The sequence below is a fragment of the Hemiscyllium ocellatum genome, chromosome 3 (genome assembly GCF_020745735.1).
Source record: "Hemiscyllium ocellatum isolate sHemOce1 chromosome 3, sHemOce1.pat.X.cur, whole genome shotgun sequence".
Lineage (NCBI taxonomy): Eukaryota > Metazoa > Chordata > Chondrichthyes > Orectolobiformes > Hemiscylliidae > Hemiscyllium > Hemiscyllium ocellatum.
In genome coordinates this window covers 121,555,393-121,570,936 of record NC_083403.1, presented here as the reverse complement: position 1 = coordinate 121,570,936, position 15,544 = coordinate 121,555,393, and the positions used below count along the sequence as shown (strand labels likewise).

Genomic DNA, 15,544 nt, shown 5'->3' with positions numbered 1-15,544 from the left:
TCCAGAGGAGAATCGAAATGATCTCAAAGAGTTATGACATTTTCATCGGAGATATGTGAGAATAAGCTGGGAATTACTAATCTGATTATGCATGATGTATGAGTAGTTAATACTGTTCTATTTAAGCAATTAGCATATAGACCTAACCCTCTAAAGTGGCTCAGGTTCAAATGGGGGTTGAATGCATGCTGAAAGATAATACAATCAAAGTTGAGTTGGATGGAGTTTACTTATAGTAATGTGGTAAAACCGCGTAATACCCAATGATTATGTGTTGGGTCAATGAAGTTATAAAATCTGATTCATACCCACTCCACATTTAGAAGACTGTAATGAGAAGGTGGGACAAGCAACTTGTATTTCAAAATTAGACTTACTCAGAAGACACTTGCAGGTTCCTTTCTCGGAAAGAGCAAAAGAAATTTTGGCTTCTCTGATTCTGAATAGACTGCCACTCGGTATGAAAAATGCACAAAGCTACATTTCGAAGATTAACCAGTAAGGTCATTTCAGGATTACCCAATTGTATGATGTATTTTCATGATCTAGTGATTTTTACTCACAAATGGAAAGAACATTTGGAGCATCGAGAGGAATTGCTCAAAGGACTTCGGGAGGTGGGCTTGGTAAAAAAAACCTGGCTATGAGTGAGTTTGCAAAAGCCCAAGTCACATTCCAGCGCCATTTCATTAGACATGGACAAATGGCCCCACGAGATGAGAAAGCAAAAGTTATTGTGGTGTTTCCCATACCATCTACAAAGAGAGAAGAACTGACTGATCTTTATTGGAAGTTCGTACTGAATTTTAGCAGTGTGTTTGCTCCCCTGACTGACTTGTTGAAGAAGTGCAGAAAATTTCAGTGGACGGTGGACTGTCAGAAGTCACTTGACAGCCTGAAAGCTGTATTCACCACTACCCCAGTGTTAGCCACATCCAATTAGACAAAGTCATTCAAGGTGGCTATCAATATGAGTGATGTAGATGTCAGTGCGATTCTCTTGCAAGAAGATGACGAGAAGTTAGAAAGACCTATTGTGTATTTTTTGACTAATCATCAAGAGACATATTTTATGGTTGAGAAGGAAACCTTGATCTTGGTTGACTGAGAGGGGATCTGATTGAGACATAGAAGATTATTAAAGGATTGGACATTCTGGAGGCAGGAAACATGTTTCCGCTGATGGGTGAGTGCCGAACCAGAGGACACAGCTTAAAAATACGGGGTAGACCATTTAGGACAGAGATGAGGGAGAAACTGCTTCACCCAGAGAGTGGTGGCTGTGTGGAATGCTCTTCCCCAGAGGGCAGTGGAGGCCCAGTCTCTGGATTCATTTAAGTAAGAGTTGGATAGTGCTCTCAAGGATAGTAGAATCAAGGGTTATGGAGATAAGGATACTGATTAAGGATGATCAGCCATGATCATATTGACTGGTGGTGCAAGCTCAAAGGGCAGAATGGCCTACTCCTGCACCTATCGTCTATTGATATTTTGACATTTGTATTGCAAGTAATATGCCTGAGACAATTTAATGTACTGATTGTAACCCCTTTAAATTTTTGGAAAAAAATTAAGGGTAAAAATTCCAGACTGTGTAGATGGAGCATATTATTGCAGCCATTCAATTTAACAATTATACATGTGGCAGGATGAGGCAAGTAATTGCTGATGCATTGTCACAACTTTGATGAGGAGACGGTCGGTGGCAGGAGAAAAATGGACTGAAATGGAATGTAGTAACGAATGTTTGCATGCTTAGAGTCCATGTAATGTATATGTATTGTCGTGTACTCATTACATTAGGCTGAAGCTTTTTAAAACTAGAACCATCTTTGTATTTTGATGGTTCTTTCTTTTTTAAGGAGTGAGGCATGACAATACTATGGCTTTAAGAGATGTATTTTGTCCTGTTTTCTTTTATGAAGAAAGGTTAAGACACAGGTGATTAGTGGTCTGCTCAAAGCCAATAAAGTAAACAGCTTATGACGCCTTGGATTTGTTTTTAAAGTTGCAACAATAAAAGCATCCAGAATGGGTGCAGTCAAGCTTCCCCAGAGCCGAGACTTTTAATTTTAGCTTTCAGCAGTTGCTGGGGTCTTGAAGCTGGATATGGAAGCTCTTATTCCTCTCTCTCTGTTACAGCCAGAAGCTGGGGTTCTCTTCCTACTGCTAGAATTGCATATGAGGCAATCTATTTTACTGAATTTGCCTTTGCCAAGTGTGTGTTTGTGGGATGTTAATCTATTGGAATAGTTAATTATTAGTAGTTTATATATATATATATATATGTGTGTGTGTGTGTGTGTGTGTGTGTGTATATAAAAAAATATATAAAATATATATATATAAATATATATATATAAAATATGTATATATATATAATTTTGTTAAACATTTTGATAGAGTTACAGTTAAGCTAATACTTTTCTTTTTATTTTGTCTGCTTTCTAACTGTAGTTCAAAAAGAGTATGTCTTGTTTTAAGTCCAGTAGTTTGACCAATTGAATTGCATCCAAAAATCAATGCTTAGCACTTAGTCTAGACCTTAACTTTTTGTTATTTTAAAGGTATCTTCTCAATATATTTTGAGGGAGTTTGGTCTGGTCCATAGTACTAGTAGTGGTGCCATCTGAAATGTATCTGTAAGGAGTCATATGTGATTACAAAACTTTGAAGTGTAGATGTAATTTAGAAGCTGGTGTAAATCTCTGCATTTTGGCATTTTCAGCTCATTTGCTCTCAGTGAAGTCCTGTATTGAATTGACCTCAGCAATTTATGTGGAGTTTGAACATCTGAGACAAAAGTCTTCTGTTTCCCATTCTTTGAGTGTAGTTCTATTTCTGCTTAAGTTCTGTATTTCGGACCTGCAGCATTTGTAGTTTCTCATTTGTACGAATTTCACAACATAAAATGATGATTCAGTGTGTCTTTTGATTGCCTTTGTGACACTTCAGCTTCATGGGTGCCTTATAAATGCAAGTATCAGCCTTTATTAATTCCTCTTATAAGCTAGCATTGCCATTGCAATCTGATGAAAAGACTTGAAATATACTCAATAATACACTCATAGGGAGATGATGGCCTAGTGGGCTATTAATTCAGTGACCCTCGTAGTGTTCTGGGGCCCTGGGTCCGAATCCCACCATGGTAGATGGGGGAAATTGAATTCATTAAAAATCTGGAATTAAGTGTCTACAGATACGTATGAATCAATTGTCAATTGTAGGACAAACCCATCTGGTTCACTAATGTCCTTGAGGGAAAGAAACTGGCATTGTTATCTGATCTGGTCTATGTATGACTCCAGACCCACACCAATGTAGTTGACACTTTATTGCCCTCTGGCAGTTAGCGATGGACAATAAATGCTGGCCGAGCCAGTGAAACCCACATCCCATGAATGAATTTACAAAAAAAAGACATGATGTTGAAAAGGTTGATTGGACCAACATATTTGAAAGTACGTGCAAATTCAGACCATCGGATATCCTGACAGACACACAACTTCTGTGACACCAAACTGTTTATTTAGACCATGATAAACAACGTAGGCATGCAGTTACAAAGCTTTTTGGCACAACTATTTGCTCCGTTCCAGAGCGTAGTTGGCTGATGGTTAATTTGTTTTAGAGTGATGGAGCTTATAAACAATTGGATGTTTGTACATCACAGGATGGTTAGTGAGACTGAGTGCTTAACTCTGGGAGATTCATCATAGAAGAATGTTGGTCCAATGAGGGAGGAAATAATGTCCTCCATGAGGGAGGAAGTGTTGGCCCAAGAGTTGGAGCCAAAGACAACAAGACATTCGACCTTGCTGAGAGGTATTAATTAGGTTGGTAGGTAATTAATTGGTACGATAATTTTTTTTTCTCTAAACTAGAGCAGTATTGGATGATGTAAGAAGAGGTGATTAGTAAATGTCTATATCTAAACTTATTTTTGTTTGTAGCTATATCAAGTCTTATGAGTTGTGCTGTGCATGCCTGGCAATAAATTTCCTTTACCTGAAATGTTTAAACAGCATCGACATTCTTAGTTTTTAAAACTGTGCTGCTGGCTTCTGGCCAGGATTTCAGTATGAGTATCATGCTGGGATTTTGTGCTTATTGCGATGTTACCACTCAACATCAGATGCAGGTGATTGACGTGCATTTCCTTCATTTGGATATGGAACTTTTGGACATTTCTGAGAAAAGACTCCAAGAGAAGATTTTGAAAGAAAACATGATATTAATCAGCTTGATCTCTCAGAACAAAAGGAAATGGAGTCATTAACCAAGAAATGTTTTGTTTTGATTTGACTTGATTTATTACTGTCATGTGTACTGAGGTACAATGAAAAGTGTTGTTTTACGTGCTTTACAAGCGGATCAGGGTAACAGAACAGTGTGCAGACTACACTGTCGAGAATGTGCAGCGAGAGAGGTCAACATTAACGTTAGGAGGTCCATTCAAAAGTCTGAATACAGCAGAGAAGAAGCTGTTCTTGAAGCAGTTCGTACATGTACTCAAACTTTTCTATCTTCTGCCTGACGGAAGGGGCGGAAGAGAGTATAACTGAGGTGGGAGGGCTCTTTGATTATGATGGTTGCTTTTCCGATGCAGTGGGAAGTATAGATAAAGTCCGTGGATGGAAGACTGGTTTGCATGATGGAAAGGGCTATGTTCACAACTCTCAGTCTTGGGAAGAACAGCTGCCACACCACGCTGTGACGTATCTAGATAGGATGCTTTTTATGGTGCATCTATGCAAATTGATAAGAGTCTTTAAGAACATGCTGAATTTCCTGAGCCTCTTGAGGAAATAAAAGATGTGCTTTCTTGGTCGTAGTCTCAACCTGGGTAGACCAGGACAGAGCTTGGAGATGTGTTGTTTTGGAATTAAGTGTAGAAGGCAGAGCTGTAGTCAATAAGTAGGAGCCTGATGTGGATGTCATTGTTGTCCAGATGTTCCAGGGATGAGTGCAGGGCCAGAGTCATGGTGAAGCTCTACTTTAATGTGGGGATGTAGTGATGCACATGCAGTGAAATCTTTTACCTGTGAATGTCCATAAATTTGATACATTAACAGTCAGGCATCCTCGCCTTGTACACATTTGATTCTAAAATCCATATTCCCTTCAATTGGGACGACACTGGGGTTGACATTATACAATTCTGGGGCTGTTAATTTTTAGGAGATTGTATGATGCTATACATGCTGACATTCTGTTTTTGAATGTCAATTACTCAAAGTAAATTGTGGTGTGTGATATGTAAATTTCCATTAGTTGCAGATGCTATGATCCCCGTAGAAACTGATAGCTTTTCTTTTAAATAAAGAAAGGAAATCCTATACAGCCAATGGAAAAAGCTCCAGTGAATAAGATTTCACTATTTAAAACCTTTACTGTAACACATGAACTAAAATCAATATAATTTTAAAATTAATTAATAACAATGGGTATGTTACACTAAAAAGTAAATTTCTCTTTAATTAGTCGTGACAACAAAAATACATGGTTATAAGCATGCTATTGTCACCTCCTGCACAAATGTACGACCCCATGCAATTTCAGAACTTTTCCCAATTGGCCTCTGCTACGTAGGATCTTCCATTTGCCATGTGACCGTTTGACCTTTTGAATCATATTCACCAGCAGCCATAATTTATCTAAAGCCCTTGGATGTGATTCACACAAACACCATGTTTACGCTGTTCACGCCAGTCCCAATAGCACATAATTGTAGTTGAAGGGTGTTTCTCGAAATGGAGAAAGGTGACCAACGGTGTTCCACAGGGGTCAGTGCTGGGGCTACTGTTGTTTGTAATATACATAAATAATCTGGAAAAGGACACTGTTAGTATGATCAGCAAATTTGAAGATGACACAAAGATTGGTGGAGTAGCAGAAAGCATAAGGGATTGTAGGAGAAATCCGAGGATATGGAGAGTTGGGCAGAAAAGTGGCAGATGGGTTTCAATCCAGACATATGTGAGGTGATGCATTTAGGCAAGACTAATTCTAGAGCAAATTATACAATGAGCAGAAGAGCCTTTTTGAAAAATTGATGGGCAGAGAGACCTGGAAGTGCAGGTCCATTGTACCCTGAAGGTTGCTGCACAGGTGGATAGAGTGGTCAAGAAGGCATATAGTATGTTTGCCTTCATTAAACAGGGTATTGCGTAGAGGAGCTGGCAAGTCATGTTAAAATTGTGCCAGACATTGGTTCGGCTGCATTTAGAATTCTGTGTACAATTCTGGTCACTACATTATCAAAAGGATGTGGACGTTTTGGAGAGAGTGCAGAGAAGGTTTATGAGGATGTTGCCTGGTATGGAAGGTGCTAGCTATGAAGAGAGGTTGAGTAGGTTAGGTTTACTTTCATGAGAAAAAAGGAGATTGAGAGGGTACCTGATGATTGAGGTTTACAAGATCATGAAGGGTATAGACAAGGTGAATAGAGACAAGCTTTTTCCCAGGATGAAGGATTCAATAACAGGAGATCATGCTTTCAAGGTGAGATGTGGAAAGTTTAAGGGGGATACACATGGCAAGTACTTCACACAGAGGCTGGTGGGCATTTGGAATGCATTGCCAGCAGTGGTGGTAGAGGCAGGCGTGGTAGATTCATTTAAGATATGGCTGAACAGATGCATGAGTAGGTGTGGAGCAGAGGGATACAGGTGCTTAGGAATTGACCGACAGGTTTAGACAGTACATTTGGATAGGCTCAGGCTTGGAGGGCCAAAGAGCCTGTTCCTGGGCTGTAAATTTTCTTTGATCTCTTTCCAGACTCCCATCCTGACCTCTTTATATGGTCCATTGAGCTCTGGCAGCACTGAAGTTTCAACATTTGGTTTGTCCAATATGCAACACCTTAAGCTTCCTGTTGTCAGTATTCTGACCTTTCCAACTATAATAACAGATACGTTAACATAGCCCCTGCTGTATTCTTAGAGCTGTGCTTTAACACCAGGATGTGTTCTAAAACGGCTAAAGAGAAAATTGCTTTATTACCCAACCTGTTTCCTCCATATACGCATCCTCAATGTTATGAAACAAAACAATGTCTACAGCAACTCCACTGGACTTATTTTTCTGTTTACTTTTTACTTCTTCATTAATTACCCCAAGGCAACCTTTGGTCACGTGAGCATTTATTGGAACCTAATGGTTTAATAATCAGGAAAGCAGCTTACTCTCTGTCAGAATATTCTGTTTCCCATTTCAGTCTTGATACAACATTACCCATGAAGAAAATGCACATTTCCCACTGCACATGGTGTCAAAATCACAAACTTACCTTCAAATAAAACATACGTTATTGAGTTTAGAAGCTTGGATAATATTCTCAAAAATATGTTTCATAGAATCCAGCAGTGCTCAAAGAGGCCTTTCAGCACACCGAGTCTGCAGTAACCCTCCGCCCCGCCCCCAAGGTGTCCCACCCACACTTGTACCTGTAACCCTGCATTTCTCATGGCTAACTCACCTAGCCTGTACATCCCTGGACACGACAGACAATTTAGCAAGGCCAATCCACCTAACCATCTTTGGACTGCGGGAGGAAACCATAGCACCCAGAGGAAACCCATGCAAACACAGGGAGAACATGCAGACTCCACATAGACAGTCACCCGACACTGGACTTGAACCTGGGTCCTTGGCGCTGTGAGGCAACAATGCTAACCACTGAGCTACCGTGCCGCCCCTAATGATGGGCTGCCCAAATATTTAGCACCTGAATGAATGTGAAATATTACAGCAATGTGAATGGTTAACATCATGGTGTTCATGGTAATGCAAACCAGATATCAACGCTACTTGAAAAGTTGGACATCTTTTCATTATCAGAGAAAGGAATCATAGTGTTAAGCCCAGAATCTAGATATTGAGTAGACTGTGTAGAAATATTGACATGGTTTTGAAATGGATTTGATTCTTTTTCCCTAAAATAGCTCGGCCTGCCTTTGTAATTCAACCACAAAATACGGAAGTGTTGGTTGGTGAGAGTGTCACTTTGGAATGCAGTGCAACAGGAAACCCTCAGCCGCGGATTACCTGGATGAGAAGTGATGGGTCGCCCTTACCCCATGATCCTCGCTATACCATAACTTCCTCAGGAGGACTGTACATACAGAATGTAGTCCAAGCAGATGGCGGGCAATACACGTGTCATGCAAACAACAATCAGGACTCCATTCAAGCAAATGCATTCATTATAATCAAAGGTATGTACAGAAAGTGTCAAAGTAAAATTCATGTGACACATTTTCTTTTCTTCTGTGTGATAGACTTGGGTTGTTACCCTGGGAGCAGAAGAGACTGAGGGCAGATATTTTTGAGATATATAAAATTATTATGGGCATACACAGAGAAGAACCTTTTCCCCTTGGTGAAGGAATCATTGTCCAGGGGCTTAGATTAAAGATCAGGGGGAGGAGGTTTAAAGGGAATGTGAGGACTTTTTTTTCACCCAGAGATTGGTGAGAAACTGGACCTCACTGCCTGTAAAGGTGGTAGAGGCATAAATCCTCATACGTGTTATTTAGTATTTAGATGTGCGCTTGTGATGCAAAAGCATACAACGCTATAGGCCAAGTGCTGGAAAATGGAATTACAATAGCCAGGTGGTTGATTTTGACTGGTGCAGATTTGATGGACCAAAGAGCCCTTTTCTGTGCTATAGATCTTTTATGACTCTACGTGGGCATCATTGTCAGGGCTGGCCTTTGTTATCCCCCTGAACTGATTGGCTTTCTAGGCCATTTCAAAGGGCAATTAAAGTTCAGCCACTTGCTCTGGGGTGACATGTCAGTCAGATTCCACGCCTTAAAGAACAATAGTGAAAGAGATGAGTTTCTACAATAATCAACAACGATGATATAGTCACCGTTAGAGTATATTTTAATTCCAAGATTGGGTTGAATTCACATTTCACTATGTGTCATGTTCTCCAGAACACAAGATTGCTACTTCAACTACTTTACCATAATGCCACAATATCCTCTATCTAGTTTAGAGCAAATTCAGATCCATTTAAACTGTGATAACTATTTCAACATATTTGCCCTTTTCTTTCTCTGAACTCATCAATATATCCTTACATTCCTTTGTCCCAGATGTTTTTATCTCATTGCATCTTAACTTCATCTGTACTGTTTACCTCAAATGGCTCTTATGATAGAGAACCAAATTCTAACTTCACTGTACATCAGGTGCTCCCCCGAATTCTTCTGTAGACACACTCACACGCACACATTACCATCTCATCAATAAATGAAAACATGTCCTCCACATCCAGTCTAACAAATAATTACATTATCTTACATGTTTTTATTGGATCACTCCTCTGCAGAAAATGTTCAATCTTGAAATAACTCCACAGAGGCCAGTATTCCATCATCAAGTCACTATTTACATGTGGAGAGTCCTTGACACTGTTCTAGCCTCTCAGATACAGCTCTCAGAGTGAGCAGGATGTCTGACACTCCTGTTTACATCAGGGAGACAGGTCGCCAACTTGCGGATTGTTTCATAGAACATAGAACATAGAAAAATATAGCACAGTACAGGCCCTTCGGCCCTCGATATTGCGCCGACCAAAGCCTACCTAACCTACACTAGCCCAATAACCTCCTTATGCTTATCCAATGCCCGCTTAAATGACCATAAAGAGGGAACATCTCTGGGACACCTGCACCAAAAAATACCCCAACACACCGTGGCTGAACACTTCAACTCCACTTCCCACTCCTTTAAGGAAATGTAGGTCTTTGGCCTCCTCCATTGCCAAACCCTAACCACCTGACGCCCGGAGGAAGAACGCCTCATATTCCGCCTTGGGACCCTGAATCCACACAGGATTAATTTGGATTTCACCAGTTTCTTCATTTCCTCTCCCCCCACCTTATCCCAGTCCCATGCCTCCAACTCGGCACTGCCCTCTAGACCAGTCCATCATCTTTACCATCTATCTGCTCCACCCTCCTCTCCAACCTATCGCATTCTCCCCCACCTTCACCTACCTATCAATTCTCAGCAACCTTCTATCCCCAGCTCCACCCCCCCTTCCAATTTATCTCCTAGGCCCCCAGCCCATAGGCCTCATTGCTGATGAAGGGCTTATGCCTGAAACGTCGATTCTCCTGCTTCTGGGATGCTGCCTGACCTGCTGTGCTTTTCCAGCACCATACTCTCGATCTCCAGCACCTGCAGTCCTCACTTTCTCCTGTGTGTATCTGTCAGCTAGGACTCCTTGATGGATCAGGTTAACAGCCCCAGTCAGGGAAATTGTATTCGATAAGGTCCACCTTGCTGACATTGTTGCAATCACTGCCCATCTTCTCAGTCTTTCCCTGATGTCTATCATACCTTAGTTCAGATATGATTTGAGTAAATCTTTGTTCACCTTCTATAGAACATGTTATATCCTTGTTAGTAATGTTATCCAGAACGACTCATAGAACTCCCAAATGTTACCCAGTTGAGGTTCTGTATCTCCTAGATAAAATTCCAAATGTTCAGCGCAGTCCTCTCTAGAAGTGAGTGCCTGTGCATTGCTTTGCATGTTGAATTACTTTCTGAAATTTAAATAACTTTATTTCACTTATGTTGTGTTTATGTTTGAAGTTAAAAAGTGTTTCTTTTGAAAAAAATAATTTCTCCCCTTTTCCTTTGTCCTGTAGCTCCACCTCAGTTTACAATCTTGCCGCAAGATCAAACCATTATCGAGGGACATACTGTGGATTTTCATTGTGAGGCTGAGGGTAATCCTGCACCAACTATAACATGGACTAAAGGAGGTACGATGTGCAGGCTATTGTCAGGGATGAATTTGGGCAAAGCACCAACGAAACAAATTGACATTATCCCTATTAACTGTTGGACTCAATCGTCGCTGGCAACATATGCTGCCACACTTGCTGAGCTTCTCTAGCATTTTCTAATTTCATCTTTGTCTTTTTTGCTTTGTAGAATGAAGCCTGTACCCAACTGAGTTGCGTTTTGTGTAGATAGCTTTGATGTTACTAACTGGAGGGTTTTTTTCTGTTCCTATAAGATTAATGAACATAGAATATGAGTGATGATTTGAGAACTTATTATATAATCTGTTGGTTGTGACTTCCCTTTTTGGCCAGTTTTCCTCTTTTTATCATAGATAGTGCATTAAAATAATTTCCTGTATTATTCCAATTTGCACTGTTAGTTACAGGGAGACTGCATCAGTAAAAGCTTGGCATTTTTATAAAGAACTCACTTTCACTTTATCCAGTAGATAGATTAAGGAATAATTTGCACATATGCTTGTTTTTTTTCAGACACTGCTCATTATCCCAAAAGTGGTGTTTATTTCATGAAAACACTTGTTTTAAAGATTTGCACATTGCTCAGTATGGTAATTTTGGCCTTGGCTACCAAACATGCTCCATGAATGTAAGCATTGCTGATGTTGTTGAGGTAGATCTCTTCAGGTAAGAAATGATCTAGCTTAGAGTGCAGCAATTTTTTTAAAAATCACATGGAGCTGGTGTTGCTGTGCTGCTATCAGAAATCTGACCAGTTTTTGAAGTGTAATAGAAATCCTCTTTGGTTTATAGGCAGTCCGCTTCCTGGGGACAGGCGGCATGTCATCCTCTCCCCAGGGACACTGAGGATTTCCGGCGTTGCGCTTCATGACGAAGGGCAGTACGAATGCCAAGCTGATAACATAGTCGGTGCTCTCCAAGTTCCAGCCCAGCTGACTGTACAGCGTAGAGGTATTCTTCAGATCTAGCATTATTAAAAAAGTCTGAAATGAATGTAGAGAAATCTTTTTTTTGGAACCGTAATGACAACTTAGAAGTGAGATGTTGCTCCGTTTTGTAGACCAGTCCACGTACCCCTTACTTCTCTTTATTGTTGTTCCAACAAAAAAAATTACAGGTAGGATCATAAACACCCAGATGAAGGTAATTCTTGAATTACGTCTGATATTAGAATTTGCTTTATTATCACATGTACTCACCTGGATACAGTGAAACGTTTAGAAATCGCAACTTGGCCATCTTCGGTAGCAAGGTACAGATTCTTAAGTCCAAATTTTTAAGAAAGAATTAGAAAAATAAAGAGATTATAAAGTCCAGCAATAATTTGGAAAACTGGAGAAATAAAAGTTCTTCCGAGCCAGACCATACTGGACTTCACCTCTGGGCTGGGAGTCTGATTACACACGAGGACGCATATTCATCCTCTGTAGAATTGGATAGAACATGCAATCTTAGCAAAAGACCCACTGGCCAATGTCTGTTCCACGCACTCTATACGCACCCCACCCCCAACCAAAACTAAGAACAGGATTAGTGCCATGGCTGACAACATTGGAATACATTCGCACAGCAGGTTTGCTTGCTGTTACCTTGTTTGGCAGAGACTTGAGGTCACATGGGAAGAAAATAATCACACAGCAGCATTTCCAAATTCATGTGTCCACCATAACCAAGTTTTATTTTCCTTTTTTCTCTTGGTGCCTGTAGTATCACTGGTCATTACAAACACCCCAGCTGATCTGACGGTTGCTGCTGGGTCAGACGTGCAGATTCCCTGCGGTTCTCGGGGGGATCCTGAGCCAACTGTAACATGGAGTAAGGTAGGTGAGAACTTCAGTAAAAGCTGCTTTGAAAGGTGAACCGAGTGGTAGTTTAAAACCCACACACCTCTTTTAAAAGGAAACTGATTTCACCTCGCTGTGGAGAGATCAAAAACAGAATTAAGAGCGTCAGTGCATATCATAGTTTGGAGGTGCCGGTGTTGGACAGGTGTGTACAAAGTTAAAAACTTTACCACAACCACCTGATGAAGGAGCAGCGCTCCGAAAGCTAGTGCTTCCAAATAAACCTGTTGGACCATGACCTGGTGTTGTGTGATTTTTAACTTAGTACACATCATGTTTACTCTGAATACCATTTATGGACATTGTGTCTTACAGACAAACTTCCGTAGTTTCTAGATTTCATTGGAATGTTTACAAAGTAGAATTATAAAATTAACTGTAAAATTGATCTTCTATTTTGCCTTGTTTCCTCAAACGCAAAATTAGTGTAAGGAGCAATTATAACTATCAATTGTAAACACATACAATGCAGATAAGAGCTCAGCAACAATAAAAGCGTCAGTTTGAAAAACTTGTGAGTGCCATGTTTTATTTTATATAGATAATGCATAAAAGGTTATCTGTTACCATTTTTGGTTAACAATTTGACGCTTCTACGTCTATTGTCAGGAGAATGAAAAAGAAAATTATTTTCTAGAGATTATCCTCCAGATGAACTAAAGAGAGGGGTAGAGCCCCTTAAAGATCAAGGAGCTCAGCTTTGTGTAAAATCCCAGGAGTTGAGGGAGATTCTAAATTAATATTTTGTGTTGGTGTTTACTGTGGAAAAAGAAATTTAGAGAAATAAATTTTGATGTTTTAGAAGCAGTTAACATGACAGAAGAGGAAGTTCTGGAGGTCTTGCAAAATGTAAAGGTAGATAAATCTTCACGACCTGACCTAATGTATCTCACAATGTTGTGGGATGTAAGGGAGAATACTATGAGAACCCTTGTGGAAATATTTGCATAACTTAGAACTACGGGTGAGTGTCTGATGACTGGAGGGTGGCTTAAACCTTTGTTAAAGAAAGGTTGGATGATATACCTGTGAGTCTGACTTTGGTTGTGAGTAAATTGATAGACTTTATGCACATTTAGAGAGGCAAAATTCTACTAGGGATAGTCAGCATGGTTTAGTACGAGAAAATCATGTCTCCCAAACTTGATTAGGTTTTTTGAGAAAGTTACCAAAAAGATTGATGAGGACAGAGCAGTAGATGTTATTTAGAAAAGCCTTCAACAGGGTTCCACATGATACAATAGTTAGTAAAGTTAGGGTCACAAGGGGTTCAGAGTGAGCTTGCCAAATGGATACATAATTGGCTTAATGGCAGGAGATAGCGTGATGGTGGAGGATTGCTTTTCGGACTGGAGGTCTATGAACAGCGGTGTTCGATATGGATCAGTTCTGGGTCCTCTTTTGTTTGCCATTTACATAAATGGTTTGGATGAGAATGTGGAAAGCATGGTTGGTAAGTTTGCGGATGACTCTAAAATTGGTGGCATAGTAGACAGTGAAGGAGGTTATCTAAGGTTACAAAGTGATCTTTATCAGTGGGTCAATGTGTTGAATTCCATCTGCCATTTTTCAATCTGGATAAATGCAAGATGTTGCATTTTAGTACAGGGTAGGGCTTATACAATTAATGGTAGGGCATTGGGTAGCATTGTAAAACAGTGGGACCTAAGGGTGCAGGTACATAATTCTTTGAAGTTTGTGTCACAGACAGGCATACAAAAAGGCACTTAGCACGCTTGCCTTCATTGCTCAAACCTTTTGAGTATAGGAGTTGGGGAGTCGTGGAGGTTGCACAGGACATTGGTAAGGCATCTTCTGGAATACTGTGTCCAGTGTTGGTCATCCAGTTATGGGAAGGATATTATTAAGCTGCAGAGGGTTTAGAAGAGGATGTTGCCGGGTATCGAATATTTGAGTTACAAAGAAAGGCTGGATATGCTAGGACTTTTTTTGCTGGAGCATAGGAGGTTGAGAGGTGACCTTATAGCAGTTTATAAAATCATGAGAGACGTAGGTAAGGTCAATAGCAAAGGTCTTTTCTCTAGGATGGGGAGTCCTAAACTATGGGACATAATTTTAAGGTGAAGGGAGAAAGCTTTAAAAGGGACCTGAGGCGCAACTTCTTCCCACACAGGTTGGTTTTTATGTGGACTGAATTACCAGAGAAAGTGGTCAATGTAGGTATAGTTACAACATTTAAAAGATGTTTGGACAATTACATGAATAGCAAAGATCTAGAGGGATATGGACCAAATGCAGGCAAGTGAGACTAGATTAGCTTGGAAAATTTGGTCCACATGGACAAGTTGAACCAAAGGGTCTGTTTCCCTGCTGTTTGACTATTATTCTATGTTGATAATTTAATGATAATTATAAGCTCCCTTAACCTAGGGCTGTTTTTTAAAACTTCAGGCAAACTTTTTTTTAGCAAAACTCCACATGCCTGGACGATTAATGTTTACATTAAGTTTGGTGATTAATTTCATTGGAAGATAACAGCATAGTGGTTCAGTGGTTAGCATTGTAGCCTCACAGCGTTATGGACCTGGGTTCGATTCCAGCCTCAGACGATTGTGTGTGTGAAGTTTGCACGTTCTCCCTGTGTCGGTGTGGGCTTCCTCCCACAATCTAAAAATGTGCATGTCAGGTGGATTGGCCATACTAAATTGCCCTTAATGTTAGGTGCATTAGTCAGAGGGAAATGGGTCTGGGTGGCTTACTCTTCAGAGGGTTGGTGTACACTTCCACACTGTAGGAGATCTAATCTATGACTGAATTTGAAGTTAATTGAATCCTTAATGTGCATAACATTTTCTCTTATTTCACATGTAATACTATATATACCTCACTTACTTTGCAATTTTTTTTCAACCTGACTGTATAGATACTGCCAAATAGCCATTT

The 15,544-nt window shown here is 40.1% G+C and overlaps 1 protein-coding gene across 1 annotated transcript in view; it reads left to right on the top strand.

The window, feature by feature from the left end:
- The window catches only part of LOC132834345 (peroxidasin homolog), a 281,522-nt gene that overhangs the window by 204,056 nt on the left and 61,922 nt on the right, over window positions 1-15,544 (top strand). The window contains exons 10-13 of the mRNA XM_060853129.1: window positions 7,947-8,219; window positions 10,677-10,793; window positions 11,589-11,747; window positions 12,504-12,616. Of these exons, the coding sequence (XP_060709112.1) occupies window positions 7,947-8,219; window positions 10,677-10,793; window positions 11,589-11,747; window positions 12,504-12,616 (662 nt within the window). The remainder of the gene's footprint in view (window positions 1-7,946; window positions 8,220-10,676; window positions 10,794-11,588; window positions 11,748-12,503; window positions 12,617-15,544) is intronic.